The 16,671-nt window shown below is 37.2% G+C and overlaps 2 protein-coding genes across 3 annotated transcripts; both read left to right on the plus strand.

Annotated features, from left to right (window-relative positions):
* The first annotated feature begins 399 nt into the window (after window positions 1-399).
* LOC131656088 (glucan endo-1,3-beta-glucosidase 2-like) lies at window positions 400-3,152 on the plus strand. Of its 2 annotated transcripts, XM_058925867.1 has the most exons (4): window positions 401-723; window positions 1,259-2,512; window positions 2,711-2,738; window positions 2,845-3,152. In XM_058925867.1, exons 1-4 carry the CDS (start codon window positions 657-659, stop codon window positions 2,978-2,980), a joined length of 1,485 nt encoding a protein of 494 aa, XP_058781850.1. In that variant the 5' UTR covers window positions 401-656; the 3' UTR covers window positions 2,981-3,152. The 2 variants fall into 2 exon arrangements, with proteins under 2 accessions (XP_058781851.1, XP_058781850.1); XM_058925868.1 differs by lacking the exon at window positions 2,711-2,738 and having other exon boundaries at window positions 400-723.
* A 3,105-nt stretch (window positions 3,153-6,257) lies between these two features.
* On the plus strand, window positions 6,258-9,733 carry LOC131656090 (uncharacterized). Its single transcript, XM_058925869.1, has 5 exons — window positions 6,258-7,234; window positions 8,208-8,266; window positions 8,393-8,521; window positions 8,707-8,842; window positions 9,103-9,733. Exons 1-5 carry the CDS (start codon window positions 6,533-6,535, stop codon window positions 9,445-9,447), a joined length of 1,371 nt encoding a protein of 456 aa, XP_058781852.1. The 5' UTR covers window positions 6,258-6,532; the 3' UTR covers window positions 9,448-9,733.
* The last annotated feature ends 6,938 nt before the right edge of the window (window positions 9,734-16,671 follow it).

The raw sequence follows: 16,671 nt of genomic DNA on the forward strand, positions 1-16,671 counted from the left end.
GGACTTTTGCGAGACGTTCAAGATTTTAAGTCTACACCCTTAACTATGACCGTTCCATCTCGCACCATTTTCTTGTGGGCTTTTAAAGAGTGACCTAAACGGGATGGACATGCCGGTTTGTCACTCCTAGTTACAAGAAACTATACAAGTTAATGCATGCTGAAATTAGACCGTTGTTGTTTGTTTCCCCGAGGTATCGTTACTTTTTGTATTTTCAAGCATAGTGGGACCCACTCTCCCGTTTATTTCCTTTGTTTGTATCTATGTTTTCGAAACAGACCATCCTTATTTTATTGGTCTCTCACAAGTCTTTATCTCGTTAAATTAAATACTAAAAAGAATCAACTACCAGTAAGATACACTCTAATATCAAAGAAAAAAAGAAAACACTCTCTAAGTACTAATTATTATTTCTATCTATCAACAAATTCAATTCGATTTTTTCTAAAAAAACTAGAGCGAAATTATATAAAAGAAGCACATTCGTAGAGCATTCTTTTTCTCTATTGGTTTTCTGCTACTTCTCTTCCTCTGCTTTTTTTGCAGTTTTCATTTTTCTGTCAACTTTTCTATCCACATTTTTTTTACCTCTTCCTCCCTTAAAACTCATTTTGAGTGTTCACCAGATTTTTTTGTGAGATTTGAAGTTGTAAACCATGTTTATGCATTTTCTTCTTCTGCTTCTTTTTGCAGTGCCAGTGTTCAATGTTGCAGCCGATGAAGGTTAGTTAACAGCTTTTAGTTCCATATATATGATTCTTTGTTTCTTAAACTACTGAGTTTTGAATCAGTATTTATTTAGCGCATTGTTACCACATTTTCCCTTTAGTGTGAAAGCTTGTATATGTTTCTTTCTCTGCATGTTGCTTATTTTGACCGAAAGAAATTTTGAGCTAAAAGTACAAAGTAAAGTTGAAATAAAGAAGGTAGATAGGTTTTTATTGATTAATCTTCTTAAATAGAAATGTGGTCCACTAGTAATATTCAGATCTAGTATTAAATATGGTAGGGATGGTTTTAAAAAACGATCGCATAAAGGCTTTTGTGATTTCGGTCGGTCACTACAGATGTAGCAACATCTACCCATACTATTTTGTCGCGATAGTTTTCGTGGTCGCGGTCCCTTTTTTTAAAACCCTGATGAAAACTCTTTACGAGTGTTTTTTTTTTCAAATACTCTCATTTTGAACCCTAGATTTCTGCTTAGAACTCCTTAGTTTCTCTTAAGTTTAATGTGTCATATGTTTGTTCCTTGCAGAACCATTCATTGGAGTCAACATTGGCACAGATCTTTCAGACATGCCTCACCCTACTCAAGTAGTTGCATTGCTCAAAGCTCAACAAATTCGACATGTTCGGCTTTATAACGCCGACCAAGCTATGCTAACCGCGTTATCAAAATCAGGAGTTCAAGTTGTTATCTCTGTTCCAAATGAAGAACTCTTAGCAATTGGTCAATCGAATTCCACAGCTGCGAATTGGGTTTCTCGCAATGTGTTGGCATATTATCCATCCACAAATATCACATCAATTTGTGTTGGTTCTGAGGTTTTAACCACACTCCCAAATGCAGCAAAGCTCTTAGTCAATGCACTTAAGTACATTCATTCAGCCCTTGTCGCGTCGAAACTCGATTCCAAAATCAAAGTTTCTACGCCGCTTCCTTCTACCATCATACTTGATTCATTTCCACCTTCACAGGCCTTTTTCAACACCTCAATGAATCAAGTCTTGATTCCAATGCTTGATTTCTTGCAATCCACTCAATCTTATCTCATGCTTAACGTTGATCCTTACTATGATTACATGGAATCAAATGGCGCAATCCCTTTGGAGAATGCGCTCTTTAAGCCAATTCCACCAAACAAAGAATCTATTGATTCCAACACACTTCTCCACTACACCAACGTGTTTGACGCTGTCGTCGATGCAGCTTATTTCGCGATGTCATATCTGAATTTCACCAACATTCCTGTGGTAGTAACGGAAACCGGTTGGCCTTCGAAAGGTGGTTCTAATGAGCCTGATGCAACACTAGACAATGCTAATGCTTACAACAGCAACTTGATCAGGCATGTTTTAAACAAAACCGGAACACCGAAACGTCCTGGAATTAGCGTCAGCACTTACATCTATGAGCTCTACAATGAGGACACAAAGGCAGGAGCTTTGTCAGAGAAAAACTGGGGACTATTTGATTCAAATGCTGTGCCTGTTTATGTTTTGCAATTGACAGGTTCAGGAGCAGTTTTGGCAAATGATACAAGTAAAGAAACCTATTGCATTGCTAAAGATGGTGCTGATCCAAAGATGTTGCAGGCTGGAATAGATTGGGCTTGTGGACCTGGAAAAGTGGATTGTTCTCCATTGTTGCAGGGAAAACCATGTTATGAACCTGATAGTGTTGTTGCTCATGCTAACTATGTTTTTGATAGTTATTATCATCAAATGGGAAAGTCTAGTGAGTCTTGTGATTTCAAGGGCATGGCTACTATCTCCACTTCTGATCCAAGTATGTAACATTTCCCTTTGAGTCTGTATATGAATAAAATTCTTATAAATATTGGATTGATCGTAATCGCAAGTGTCGGTGTTGGTCGTGTCGATATCCGACACTGGCACAGTCACAACTCACGGACATGGACACACCCTTTTTTAGAGGTGTTGGTATTACATAGATCACTAATTATATTATTCTGAATGAGTGCAGGTCATGGTTCTTGTATATTTTCAAGAAGGCAAAAACATTCTTCTGTTTGGTTTATTTTGTTAATAACTTTGTGTGTTTGTGTTTGTGTTAATATTTTTGGTTACAAGTGTTTGATATGTTGTGGTTATGTGCAGTTTTGGAAGAAATGGTATCTTCTCTAATGCTCCTGCACCATCACCAAATTCCTCAGAATCTTCTGCATGTGAGTTGGGAGCTAGAAGCTTTATAATCATGATTGGACTTGTAATATGGGGAGTGGTTTTGCTATAAGCTTATGTTTGTATGTTAGAACACGCATTGCTCTTTTAGATATTGTGGGGAATGGTTTTTTTTTTGTAACAAATATGAATGATTGGTTGTTATATCTAGTTTAAGTGGTTAATTAGATTTAGATAAAGTTGGATTAATAGAGATTATCTGGGTAATTTTTTGTTGAATTTTATTTACCTTTCAAGAACTTCAAATTTTGAATAGTTTCTTGATTTACTTTTTAAATATTCAAATGTGTTAAAATACAATATCGGACAAACCAACTTTTTAAGGAGTGACTTGAGAATACACAATGCCACTTTTTCTTGAAAATTATGTGTTGTAGTCGTAGCTTAGAGTATAATTTTATTTTGGCACTTTGGTTGCTTTTTTTTTTTATAGCATTTTAGTCCTCCTTCAAACTTGAGAGCATTTTTTAATGATATGGCATGGAATAATGGTGATGTGTCAATCCTAAATTATCTTGAAATTAATCCAACTCATAATGATAAAGGTTATCTAATATATAACATAATTATAAAAATCAGAAATAGGGATGACAGGCATACCCAAATCCGCGGGATCCACCTGCATCCGAACTCGAGTCAACGCGTAAAAACTTGAGTTGATTAGGTTCGGGTGTCACCCGATATTTCAGGTGCGAGTTTGGTTGGTGTGAAACCTGCACCCGAAACCACACCCGCTTAGACCTGAAATTACATAAGTGTCTCTAAATATATATAATTCTACGTTGTATTTTAATGTTGTTGTTGTATTTTATGTCACTAAATATGTTTTAATTCTACGGTGTTTTTCCACCTGTTTGGATTGATGGAAAATTTCAATGTTGGTGTTGTATTTTATGTGTTTTGATGTGCGTTCGAGTTCGGGTGAAAAAACCCGAACCCAATGGATGTGGGCGTAGGTGTTATTTTGCCACCCGAATAGCCTTTGAGTTTGGGTTCGGATTCGGGTGGTGATTTCAGGTGAGGGTTTGGATAATGTGAAACCCACACCTGACCTTACCCGTTGTCATCCCTAAACATAAATAAATATGTTAACCATGGCAAATCCCTTCTACTCCACCAACATTCATCATGTTTGTTTCATGCAGAAGCAATGGCTAGCCTCAACTATTTTCATCTTGGCATTCTTTTTTCTTTCAGCAATAATCAATTAATTTCTTGCGTCAAATTCTTCCAATTATCTACTACATCTTTTCTCTTTTCTCTATATTATCAAGAATCTCATTTGCCTCAACAAAATCAGTCTGATTTAAAAAGAAGAGGAAATAGACGTTAGTGTGAGGTTGAGACTCCATTGATGACATTATAGACCTACGAGAATCTCGGAAAAAGATTTTATGGTTGTGATAATTTTAAGTTGACGAGGAAAAAATGATGTAACTATTTTGAATGGATTGATGAAGACATGAACAACTTTTGTTCACTGCGGTAAAGCGACCAACAAAAGATTGGAAGTATTCCAAATTTTATCGTATCCACAGGAATCGATGCGAGGAAAAGAATGTCATTCAACAGTTTCCGCATTTCTGAGCTTGACTTTTAATGGTTTAAAGCTTAAATTGCGTAAAGTAAATTATGAACAAGAAAATAAATGCATTCTTTAAAGAAGAGAGAACCCATCGGGTAAATTTTATCAACCCTTCAAATACTTAAACTTATTACTCAATTGCACTCAACCTAAATTACTCGTCAATATCATCACGTATCACTCACAACAGAAGTTATATCTAACGCAAAATTGAGATATCAACCATTTTGATCTCGTCGGCGATGTCTCGCGCAACTCAACCAATATGGAGGCATTAAGATCGATACCCACTGAAATTACTAAGCCTAAATCTATCTCTTGAATCTAGAACCTAGCAAATATTCATCCAAGAACAAGATTTGAGGAGTATATTTCTATAGCAACTCAAATCCAAGCATAAATCAAAAACAAGGTTAAACATCATCATTGATTTGTAAACTAGATTTTATATAATGCCATGAGCAACAAATGTACATACAAAATGAGTAGACTTGCATACAAAACACCAACAAATGAGGGTACAAAGAGAAGAAAGAAGAAGATGAACAAGAGCCTCTCTAAGGAGTTAGCATTGACTTTGATTTGCAGCACATACTCAATGACGAAGCGACTGCCTTTTTTCATTGATTTCAACTAAACTCTAATTATCTATCGCTCGCTTTCATTTACGTATTGAAGTATCGATGATTTTTTCCCCAAATTTTAAATGCATGTTTGCACGACAAAACTCTAGGTAACACCAATTCAGATATAATCGATATACCAACCATATAAATAAGGCTTGATCTTGCACAATCTATGACTCATGTTCTTCAGAAATCTTACTTCGAGATGATCATGATTTGCCTTGAACTTTAGCGGAATGTGGGGATTTAAAACCCGTTAATGCATTTTCTGTGTAAAAATCACTCTCTCAACTTGTTGGTTCTAAAGATGATAGTACAGAATATGAACTGAGTTCTTAAATGAAAGAGTGAAAGCCTATTAGTGTTAACGGTTAGTTGTTACGTGTAACAAAATTGACTAAAGTAGCGGAAATAGATCGTTAAGATGATTGATACATGTTAAATTCAATGGAAACTCATCTTCCTTGAATATTTCATTATGATTGATCAAAATATAAATGAGCTAGGGTGCTGTCTTTCGTACTGTATACACACCGATTCAGTCTTGAGTTCCGCATAACAACTTTTGCAGTATGCGTTTTATGTACATCAGCTACACACACTAAATAGCACTCATACATGCATGATCTATACTACAACACTAGCCTAATACATCTCACCGTAAGAACTGCTCTAATGCTCTAATAAAGATCAATATTTGAAAAATATAGTTATAATAAATAACAATTGTTTTTAAGGCATAAGAAAGTTCGCTACGATAATACATCTGTTCCTGAATGAATTATTTCTTATATTGCAAATAACACAAAAAGTAACATTGTAATTAGTAATTACTCGTCTATACAAAAATTTCTGATTAACATAACCTTAATTGCAATGTCAAATACTAAAATCCATTTGAGCACACAGGAAAAAAAGGAAAATAATTAAATAACAATATATATTTTTCTATAAATAACTTTTATTTAAAACTTTGACCAAATAAATATACCTCATATCTTTTTCTGAATTATACATATCTTATTGTATAAGTTTTTCTTTTTCTTAAATAATCAAAAGCAAACTTCAATTCAAAATAAAATAAAGAAAAGCAAGAAGTAAAGCATGAAGAACAATGACAAGTATCCAAGAGTACTCTTAATTTAAAAAAACACCAAAATTCACAATCAGTCATTGCCCCAAACAACGTCATAAATATAATCAATTTGTGTCTCACTCTCACTCTCTCTCTCTCTCTCATCCAGCTAGCTCGAATCTTCCATCTTGAATTTCACGAGCAAGCATAAACTTAAACCCTCCATTAAGCTTTCTCCGTCAAACCAAACCGCACTTCAAACCAAATCCACTACATTACCGCCACAACAACAACCATCAAACCTTAACTAAAAAAAACATGTCCGTCGCATGTGGCGTAGAGTGTGTTTTAGTCTTCGGCTGCGCGCGTTGGCTATGGAAACGCTGCACATACATCGGCTCCTACGACAGCGCCACGTGGCCATCCGCCACCGCCGTCGAATTCGAGCCGGTGCCACGCGTCTGCAGAATCATCCTCGCTATCTACGAACCCGATCTCAAGAACCCCCAGCATTACCAGCCTGCAAACGGGTATCGTTTGAATCCCGACTGGGTTGTAAAGCGCGTGAGTTATCTAGAAACTGAGGGCCACGCGCCGCCGTATATAATCTACGTCGATCATGATAATCGCGAGATTGTGATGGCTGTGCGTGGACTTAATTTAGCTAAGGAGAGTGACTATAAGCTGCTGTTGGATAATAAACTGGGGAGACAGATGTTTGATGGGGGGTATGTTCATCATGGTTTGTTGAAATCTGCGGTTTGGTTGTTGAATAAGGAATCGGAGACGTTGAAGAGGTTGTGGGAGGAGAATGGGAGTGAGTATGGGATGGTTTTTGCGGGGCATTCGTTGGGGTCTGGTGTGGTTTCTTTGCTGAGTATTCTTGTTGTGAATCATAGGGAGCGTTTGGGTGGGATTCCGAAAGAGAAGATTAGGTGTTATGCTATTGCTCCGGCAAGGTGTATGTCGCTTAATTTGGCGGTTAAATATGCTAATGTTATTCATTCCATTGTGTTGCAGGTTAGTTTGTTTCTTCATTGTTCTTACTCTGTGCTACTTCACATTTAGCTCTAGTACTGCTATTGTTGGCTGTATTGTATGCTTTGTTGTATTATATGCTTTATATGTTTTAAGGACAAATTTGTCTGTAATTGCAAATATGCAGAGACTAACTACTGACAAATTAGTCCTTGGAGGATCTAAATTTCATAGGAAGATTAGTGTCTGTAGTATTGACAATGATGTGAGATTGGCATGGAGATCATAATCATTGGTCTAATCCAACAACATCGAGATAACCTTATATTTTCCTGGATTTAGATTGGATCCCCTACAAATGTTCTCGCTCTAGATCTAACAATTCTCATAGCCCCCAAACCAAGTTTTCCGGATCAATATCTGTAAAACTTATGCTTCTGCACTGTGGCGGATGCATAACTTTTTATTTATGGGGAAAGAAAATAACCTATAATATTTACACAAGAAAAACATTACTATAGTAAATGTCCAAGTTGGTTTTTGAGTAAAAAACGAGACTTATATTTGGACCTTGTCAGAATGGTATAAGCTTATACAATAGTGCAAGTCATAAGTATTGAATTCATATACACTGTCAATTTATTATCATCTTCTGGTCATTAGAAACATCTAACTTGTATCATAACCACTTCAAGAGTCATAAGTTTCATTCTAATGTGTTGACATTAGAAACATTTTACTTGCATAATAACCACTTCAAGAGTCATACAAGTTTCGTTCTAATGTGTTGACATTAGAAGCATTTTACTTGTATCATAACCACTTCAAGAGTCATACAAGTTTCATTCTAATGTGTTGACATTAGAAACTGTTGACTTGTATCATACCCACTTCAAGATTCATAAACAAATTTTCGTTCTAATGTGTTGATAGTGTAGAACTTTTTACACTAACAGGGCATGAAAATTAAACTCAAATCAAAATAGTCTATAATTCGCTTTGTTTATTGGTGCAGGATGATTTCTTGCCAAGAACAGCGACTCCATTGGAAGATATATTCAAATCAATATTCTGGTTAGTAACACTCGTTGGATTTCAACTTTCACGTGTGTGATTTATTCTTGTTTTTCTCATGTTTGCTATTGAGCATAGCAAAATGCGATAATGGTCTCTTAAACCAGGTGTTGATGATTTAAACAGCTTGCCTTGCTTATTATTCTTGGTTTGCTTGAGGGATACCTTCATACCCGAGGATCGAAAGCTAAGAGATCCGAGAAGACTTTACGCACCTGGACGAATGTACCATATTGTGGAAAGAAAATTTTGCAGGTATTGACTTGCAAGCAGGTTTTATTTTTTCATTCCAATCTCCTATATAGTAACAATGGCTCGCATAAGATGAAAATATCCCATATTATTGATATAGCCTTAGGAATAGTTCGTTTAGTGCGACATTGATATCATACATATACATTGCTAATAATGAAGTCCTTGTCGGTTGGTGAACACAACAGATGTGGAAGATTTCCTCCTGAAGTGAGGACTGCTATTCCTGTTGATGGAAGATTTGAGCATATTGTCTTGTCCTGCAACACAACTGCCGATCATGCAATTATTTGGATTGAAAGGGAGGCAGAGAAAGCCTTACAAGTAAGAAATACCATCTTGTAAAAATTTATGCAGCACTGACACTTCAAATTGAAGGTTTGTCAGTGTTTGACACCCCTACAATACTGACACAGATGGTTACGTCCAATCACTTCCATTATTGTAATTATTACTAATATCTATGTGTCAGTCAGTGTTCGTGTTCTTGTTGGTGCTTCATATATCAAAATATTGTTCGAATTCTCTTTATTAACCCTTTTCCACATTTAATGAATTGTTGGTTTTTCACGTTCTTCGTGTAGTTAATGAAGGACCAAGACAGCATCAAAACTGTGACAGTCCCACCAACGGTACAAAAGTTCGAGAGATTGAAGACGATAGAAAAAGAGCATAAAGATGCTCTTGAAAGGGCTGTAAGCTTAAATGTACCTCATGCAGTGGACACTGCAGAGAAAGAACCATCTGGAAACAATGAAGGTGAGGCAGCATCCACTAGTAATGGCAACAAAGAAGCCGAAGCCGCCTCAAGTACTGAATCAAAACCTAGTGGTGGAAGATTAAATTGGGAAGAGGTTGTTGAAAAGCTATTGAAGAAGAATAAAACAGGAGACGAACATATTGAAGAGGATACAAATGTCCCACATTGACATCTTCGTGTTTAGGTTAGACATCAACTCAACAACAATTATTATATTTGGTTCTTTTTTGTCTTATAGGCATTCTTGAGTTTGTAAATTAGAATGTAAAAAAAGATAGTTACAAATAATTAAGAGAGGGTGTTATTCCATTTGGTTTTGTTGTGATAGTATTGATATAAAACCTGAGATTTTATTTGTATATATTTGTGAAATTGACATGGATGGATACATTATTTTCATGTTATGGAATGGCCTATTTTCAGTTGTGGATGTTATGCAATACAGTATTCCAATTTTCTTTGGCCCGTCAACGATTATAGTGGTCAAGATAATTAAGAGTATTCTTTTTTCCTAAATATAGCCTTTGTGAATCAGAAAATTGATTTTCTTGTGCCGTTAAAAAATAGTCATTTAATTTTTCAACTTATTAAGAGAATGAGAAGAGAGCCTACCTTTACAAAATAAAGTTGTATTCGATATGATATTAAGAAGTCTACATGAGACAATAGGTTAAGTAGGGGTAATCTTTATCCACAAGTTAGCTAATAGATGGTCTAAACTTACCTTTAAAACAAGGGCAATCTTCATCATACATACCATTTTATAGAGGGTGGATGAGGCCAAGTATAGGAGCAATCTTGAAATGCTTATGATGTAAGATTGCATCCGTTATGTTTGTCATGTTTTCTATGTACGAGTTCGCGTTCGGAGAAGCGGGAATGCGGATGCCTTTTGCAAGCCTGTAATTCAGTGTTATTAATTGGTTGCAGTTGGCCCCCTTGCAGCTTCACCCCAATGCATTGGCCTTCCTTCGGGCTTTCGAGTTTGTTTGTAGCTACCCCGAGATTAGTCTTACTCTATCTTTATTTTTGTTTGTAGCTACCCCAAGATTAGTCCTACTTTACCTTATTTTTTAGGGTTTTCCATCTCCAGCAGCAGGGTGGTGCTGAGGAGAGAAAAAGTTAGGTATCTTTCAAACAGCCGAAGAAGCTGTTCAGGATATATGCGGATTCTGTTAAGCATTTCAAAGACCAGTACTTCATAGTGAAGCCTCTTACCCCTGTCGCGGAGGCGACCCTATTCGAGTCTGTAGAGTACGAGGAGGATGGGGTGATGAAGATTGGTCTTCAATGCAAGTTCCCTTTGGAGTGGCAGTATGAGCATTTTGAAAGGGGGGACTGAAGTGTACATCTTCAAGGATGAGGATCTGAATGACCAAGATCGTGCCGCCTATCAGCGGCTGGTACAGTACATTCAAGGATTTAGGTTGGTGAGGTGTACGACTCCCGATCATAAACAAATATATGACGAACATGGGGCACCCATTTTCGCTCTTCGTTACATTAGTACGAAGGCGCTCCTCGAGTGTCGTTTAGACAATGAGGCCTTTCATTTGTTATGTATCAGATATATTTGATGTGTTGGTATGATTTTCTTGTTTTTGTGTTAATCACGTCTTGTTAGAGTAAAAATAATTTGAAGTCCTAATTGTTAAAGGTTGTGAGATATTGGATCAAACTCTAGTATGGCCGAAGGGTAGCTTCTTGGTTCGACAGGGTTAAGCATGAAGTCGAAGGTTGTTCACATGCTTGTGTCGAAGATGCTAGGGTTGTTAGCATGTTAAATTAGGTTTTAGTGTTTAAACCCTAATTTGTTAAGTTAGCTTGTTTATTAAGTTGGCTTGTGTAATGGGCCTTGTGGAAAAAGCCCATTAGTTAGTATGTTAGGTTTTATTATAAATAGCATACTAGTCTCTCATCATTGCTAAGCTGCAAATCCTAATTTGGGGTGAGAGAGGTTATTTGTTATTCTTGTAAACTTGTAATCTTGTTTTAAGAGAAAGTAAAAGAATAGCAGTTATAACCAATCTTGTGTTCCTCTTCTTCCTTGTCCTTTATTCTTCCCTTGTATTATACTTTGTTCTTGGCATTGAATTCACAACAAATTGGTGCGGTGAGCGTGGAGAAGATGCCTTCAACAAAGTATGAGACTGAAAAGTTCACCGGAGTGAATGATTTCGGTCTGTGGCGCTTGAAGATGAAAGCCCTACTGGTTCAGCAGGGTTGTTTGGAAGCGTTGAAGGGAGAGGCAGCCATGAATGCAGAATTGACGACAGCGGAGAAGACGAATATGATCGAGAAAGCACACAGCGCAATTTTGTTGAGCCTTGGTGATAAGGTTCTCCGGCAGGTATCAAAGGAGACGACGGCATCAGGGTTATGGGCGAAACTTGAAAGTTTGTATATGACCAAATTGCTGGTAAATCGACTCTACCTGAAGCAGGCTTTGTATTCATTCAAGATGGTTGAAGACAAAGTGTTGGCTGAGCAGTTGGATATGTTCAACAAGCTGATTCTTGATCTTGAAAATATTGATGTAAAGATTGATGATGAAGATCAAGCGCTGTTACTATTGTGCGCTTTGCCTCGATCACATGCTCACTTCAAAGAAACTCTCTTGTATGGAAGGGAGTCTCTGACCTTTGAAGAACTTCAATCAGCCCTATATTCAAAGGACCTGAACGAACGAAAGGAGCATAAACCTTCGACTGTTGGTGAAGGTTTGGCCGTTAAAGGAAAATTCTTGCGAAAGAATGGTAAGTTCGACAAGAAGGGCAAAAGCCAGTCGAAGTCTTACAGTGGCAAAGCATCTGGCATTCGATGCTATCATTGTAAGAAGGAGGGTCACACAAGAAAGGTGTGCCCTGAACGCCTGAAAGATCATGGAGGTAAGGATAATGGCAATGCAACCATTATTCAAGATGATTTCGAATCATCTGATGTTCTTGTGGTTTCAAGCAGTGACTCAAGAAGAGAGTGGATTATGGATTCAGGTTGCACTTGGCACATGACTCCAAACAAAGACTTGTTCGAGGAATTATGTGATCAAGATGGTGGATCAGTATTGCTGGGAAACAACAAGGCTTGCAAGATTGCAGGTGTTGGATCTGTGAGATTCAAGCTCCATGATGAGTCAATAAGGTTGTTGACCGAAGTCAGGTATGTTCCTAATTTGAAGAGAAATCTTCTTTCTCTTGGTGAATTCGACAAGAAAGGATATGTTTTCCAAGGAGAGAAAAGTATCCTAAGAGTCATGAAGGGGTCGAAGGAAGTCTTGAGAGGCGTGAAGAAACAAGGCTTGTATACCCTTGAGGTTGAAGTTGTAAGTGGTTCGACAAATGTTGTATCCACGAAACCTTTGTCGAAGACAGAAATCTGGCACATGAGATTGGGCCATGTCAGTGAAAGGGGTCTGGTCGAATTAGGGAAACAAAATCTGCTTGGTGGAGACAAAGTCGAAAAGCTGAAGTTTTGTGAACCTTGTGTACTTGGAAAATCTTGCAGAGTGAAGTTCAACAAAGGCAAACAAAGAACACATGAATCCCTTGATTACATCCATGATGATCTTTGGGGGCCTGCAAGGTGTCCATCACATTCAGGAGCAAGGTATTTTCTATCCATAGTAGATGATTATTCCAGAAAATTATGGGTATTCATCCAGAAGACTAAGGATGAAACTTTTGAGAATTTCAAAAGTTGGAAGACTCTGGTTGAAAATCAGACTGGCAGGAAGGTCAAGAGGTTGAGAACCGACAATGGCCTTGAATTTTGCAATGAGGCATTCGACAGTCTTTGTGTTGCCTCTGGTATTGCAAGGCACAGAACTACTGCAGGTACTCCATATCAAAATGGTTTGGCTGAAAGATTTAATCGAACTATTTTGGAGAGATTCAGATGCATGTTGACTAGTGCGGGGTTAAAGAAGGTGTTCTGGGCTGAGGCTGTTTCGACAGCAACATATCTGATAAACAGATGTCCTTCGACAGCGTTAGATATGAAGACACCTGAAGAAGTTTGGTCGGGACATCCACCAGATCTCGACAAACTGAGAGTATTTGGTTGCATAGCCTATGCTCACATTAGGCAAGACAAGGTCGAACCTAGAGCTCTGAAATGTATGTTCGTGGGATACCCTGAAGGAGTCAAAGCTTATAGGCTATGGTGCCTAGAGCCAGGTCACAGGAGGTGTATCACCAGTCGAGATGTAGTTTTCAATGAAGCTGAAATGGCTTTTAAGAAAACTGATGATGTTGGTCGAAGTACAAAAACATCTGACGAAGAGCTGGAACAGGTAGAGATTCCTATTGAGGTGGAGCATGTTGATGCTAAATTGCATATCCCTGATGAAGTCGAAGAAGAAGCAGAAGATGCTGAGAAAGTTGAGGAAACTGACGATGACTACCTATTGTCGAGAGATAGGTCGAGAAGAGTCATAAAGGCACCTCAGAGGCTTGGGTATGCAGATCTTATAGCTTATGCCTTAATCTCTGCAAGTGAGGTTCTAGACGAAGAACCTAGAGACTACAAGGAAGTTATGAGGAGTCGAAATAAGACTGAATGGCTGAAGGCCATGGATGATGAGATGAAATCTCTTCATGATAATCATACTTGGGAACTGATCAAGAAACCTGTTGGGGCAAGTTTAGTCAGCTGTAAATGGATTTTCAAAGTTAAGGAAGGAATTGAAGGAGTGACGTCGAAAAGATACAAGGCAAGGTTAGTTGCAAGGGGTTTCACTCAGAAAGAAGGTGTCGACTTCAATGATGTGTTTTCTCCTGTTGTGAAGCATAGGTCCATTCGAATGTTACTTGCCATGGTAGCACAGTTCGATCTTGAACTGGAACAGATGGATGTGAAGACTGCGTTCTTGTATGGTGATCTAGATGAAACGATCCTGATGAAGCAACCTGAAGGGTATGTCGAAAAGGGGAAGGAAGATTATGTGTGCAAGTTAAAGAGATCTTTGTATGGGCTAAAACAATCTCCTCGACAGTGGAATAGGAGATTCGATAAGTTCATGGCACGCATAAGTTTCATTAGAAGTCTGTTCGACCACTGCGTTTACTTCAGATTTCGACCTGGTAATTCATTTTTTATTTTGTTGCTTTATGTGGATGATATTCTCATAGCAAGCAACAATGTTGAAGATGTGACGAGGGTGAAGGCTGAACTCAATAAAGAGTTCGATATGAAGGATCTGAGAGCTGCTTCCAGGATTCTTGGAATTGACATTCGAAGAGATAGAAAGAAGTCGAAGTTATGCTTATCTCAAGAGGCATATCTACAGAAGATTCTCGAAAAGTTTGGTATGTCGAATTCGAAGCCAGTTGTGACTCCAACAAACCCTCAATTCAAGATGAGTATTGATCAGTGTCCCAGTACTGATGTCGAAAGAGCCTATATGAATAGCATCCCATATGCTAATATAGTTGGTTCTTTGATGTATGCTATGGTCTGTACTAGACCCGATATAGCATACGCAGTAAGTCTTGTAAGCAGATACATGGCGAACCCTGGAAAGGCTCACTGGCAAGCATTGAAGTGGATTTTAAGGTACATAAATGGGTCTCTGAATAGAGTCCTAATTTATGGTGGAGCCTTGGGTGAAGATAGTAAAGCAGTAATAGAAGGATATGTCGACTCTGATTATGCAGGTTGTATGGATTCCAGAAAATCTATTTCTGGATATGTTTTCACTATGTTTGGTACTGCAATTAGTTGGAAAGCAACACTTCAGAAGGTTGTTTCTCTATCAACCACTGAAGCGGAGTATATTGCCCTAACTGAAGCTGTGAAAGAAGCATTGTGGCTTGAAGGTTTTGCGAAGGAGCTGAAACTTCAAGGTTGAGGTATCACTGTTAAATGTGATAGTCAAAGTGCAATACACCTGTCGAAGAATTCAGCCTATCATGAGCGAACTAAGCACATTGATGTGAGGCTGCATTTCGTCAGAGGAGTAATCGAGCGTGGAGAAGTCCAAGTGCTGAAGGTTTCGACTGAAGATAATGCTGTTGATATGATCACCAAGACATTGCCGAGTTGCAAGTTTTTCCACTGTATGCAGTTGATAAAGCTGCATGAAGAAAGCTAGTTTGTTCCCTTGATGTTGTAGAGGTAGATCCAAGGTGGAGATTTGTGAGATACTGGATCGAACTCTAGTATGGCCAAAGGGTAGCTTCTTGGTTCGACAGGGTTAAGCATGAAGTCGAAGGTTGTTCACATGCTTGTGTCGAAGATGCTAGGGTTGTTAGCATGCTAAATTAGGTTTTAGTGTTTAAACCCTAATTTGTTAAGTTAGCTTGTTTATTAAGTTGGCTTGTGTAATGGGCCTTGTGGAAAAAGCCCATTAGTTAGTATGTTAGGTTTTATTATAAGTAGCATACTAGTCTCTCATCATTGCTAAGCTGCAAATCCTAATTTGGGGTGAGAGAGGTTATTTGTTATTCTTGTAAACTTGTAATCTTGTTTTAAGAGAAAGTAAAAGAATAGCAGTTATAACCAATCTTGTGTTCCTCTTCTTCCTTGTCCTTTATTCTTCCCTTGTATTATACTTTGTTCTTGGCATTGAATTCACAACAGAGGTAATATTAGTTTATTATTTTATTATTTTTCTTTCTCATTATCCGTGTTGAATTTTGATATTATCTTATTAAATTATCAATAATCTCTGAAGGATTACAAAACAACGTGTTATTCATATAGTTCCTGAAGAACTTAACAAATATTCAATAAAGATAGTATTAAGTTTGTTATATAGTTGTTGAAGAACTTATCAAATATCCTTGAAGGATATTATTGAGTTTGATATATAATTCCCGAAGAATTTATCAAGCATTCCTGAATGATTATAAATATTATTATTTTTATTAGTAAAAGATTTGTGATTGAGTTCCTTAAGAACTACAAAATGTGATTGAGTTCCTGAAGAACTATAAAAAAAAAATTGTGATTGTGATTGAGTTCCTGAAGAACTACACACGCAAAAAAATCTCTCTTAAACTAGTGTTAAGATATCTCAGGAGGATTGCTTAAAGAATTATTTTTCTTAATCGATGTGAATATTTGTGATATGACTTTGAAGGGATTTTTTTTAGCTTCCTAGAAGGATTATGCAAATAATTGTTTCTTTTTATCACTACGAAGATCATTTGTGATATATAATTCCCGAAGAGTTAAAATTTTAAAATAAGGATTTCTCACACCTTAAAATGTTGTATCTATAATATTTGAAGAATTTCATCATGATATTAATGAATCCCAGAAGGATTGCATCTATTATAATAACATATCCTAGAAGGATCGCATATGTTATGTTAAAAATTTGAAAAATGATTGCATCACATATATTATCGAATTCTAGATGGATTGGATCAATAATAGTGAAGTATTCCAG

The sequence above is a fragment of the Vicia villosa genome, linkage group LG3 (genome assembly GCF_029867415.1).
Source record: "Vicia villosa cultivar HV-30 ecotype Madison, WI linkage group LG3, Vvil1.0, whole genome shotgun sequence".
In the NCBI taxonomy this organism is placed as follows: Eukaryota; Viridiplantae; Streptophyta; class Magnoliopsida; order Fabales; family Fabaceae; genus Vicia; species Vicia villosa.

Excerpts from the sequence above, each read along its gene's own strand:
- LOC131656090 (XM_058925869.1), top strand. The coding sequence starts at position 6,533 with ATGTCCGTCGCATGTGGCGTAGAGTGTGTTTTAGTCTTCGGCTGCGCG. Across the intron at positions 8,522-8,706 it reads GTGGAAAGAAAATTTTGCAG|ATGTGGAAGATTTCCTCCTG; the intron begins GTATTGACTTGC and ends TGAACACAACAG. Across the intron at positions 8,843-9,102 it reads AGGCAGAGAAAGCCTTACAA|TTAATGAAGGACCAAGACAG; the intron begins GTAAGAAATACC and ends TTCTTCGTGTAG.
- LOC131656088 (XM_058925867.1), top strand. The coding sequence starts at position 657 with ATGTTTATGCATTTTCTTCTTCTGCTTCTTTTTGCAGTGCCAGTGTTC. Across the intron at positions 724-1,258 it reads CAATGTTGCAGCCGATGAAG|AACCATTCATTGGAGTCAAC; the intron begins GTTAGTTAACAG and ends TGTTCCTTGCAG. Across the intron at positions 2,513-2,710 it reads TATCTCCACTTCTGATCCAA|GTCATGGTTCTTGTATATTT; the intron begins GTATGTAACATT and ends GAATGAGTGCAG.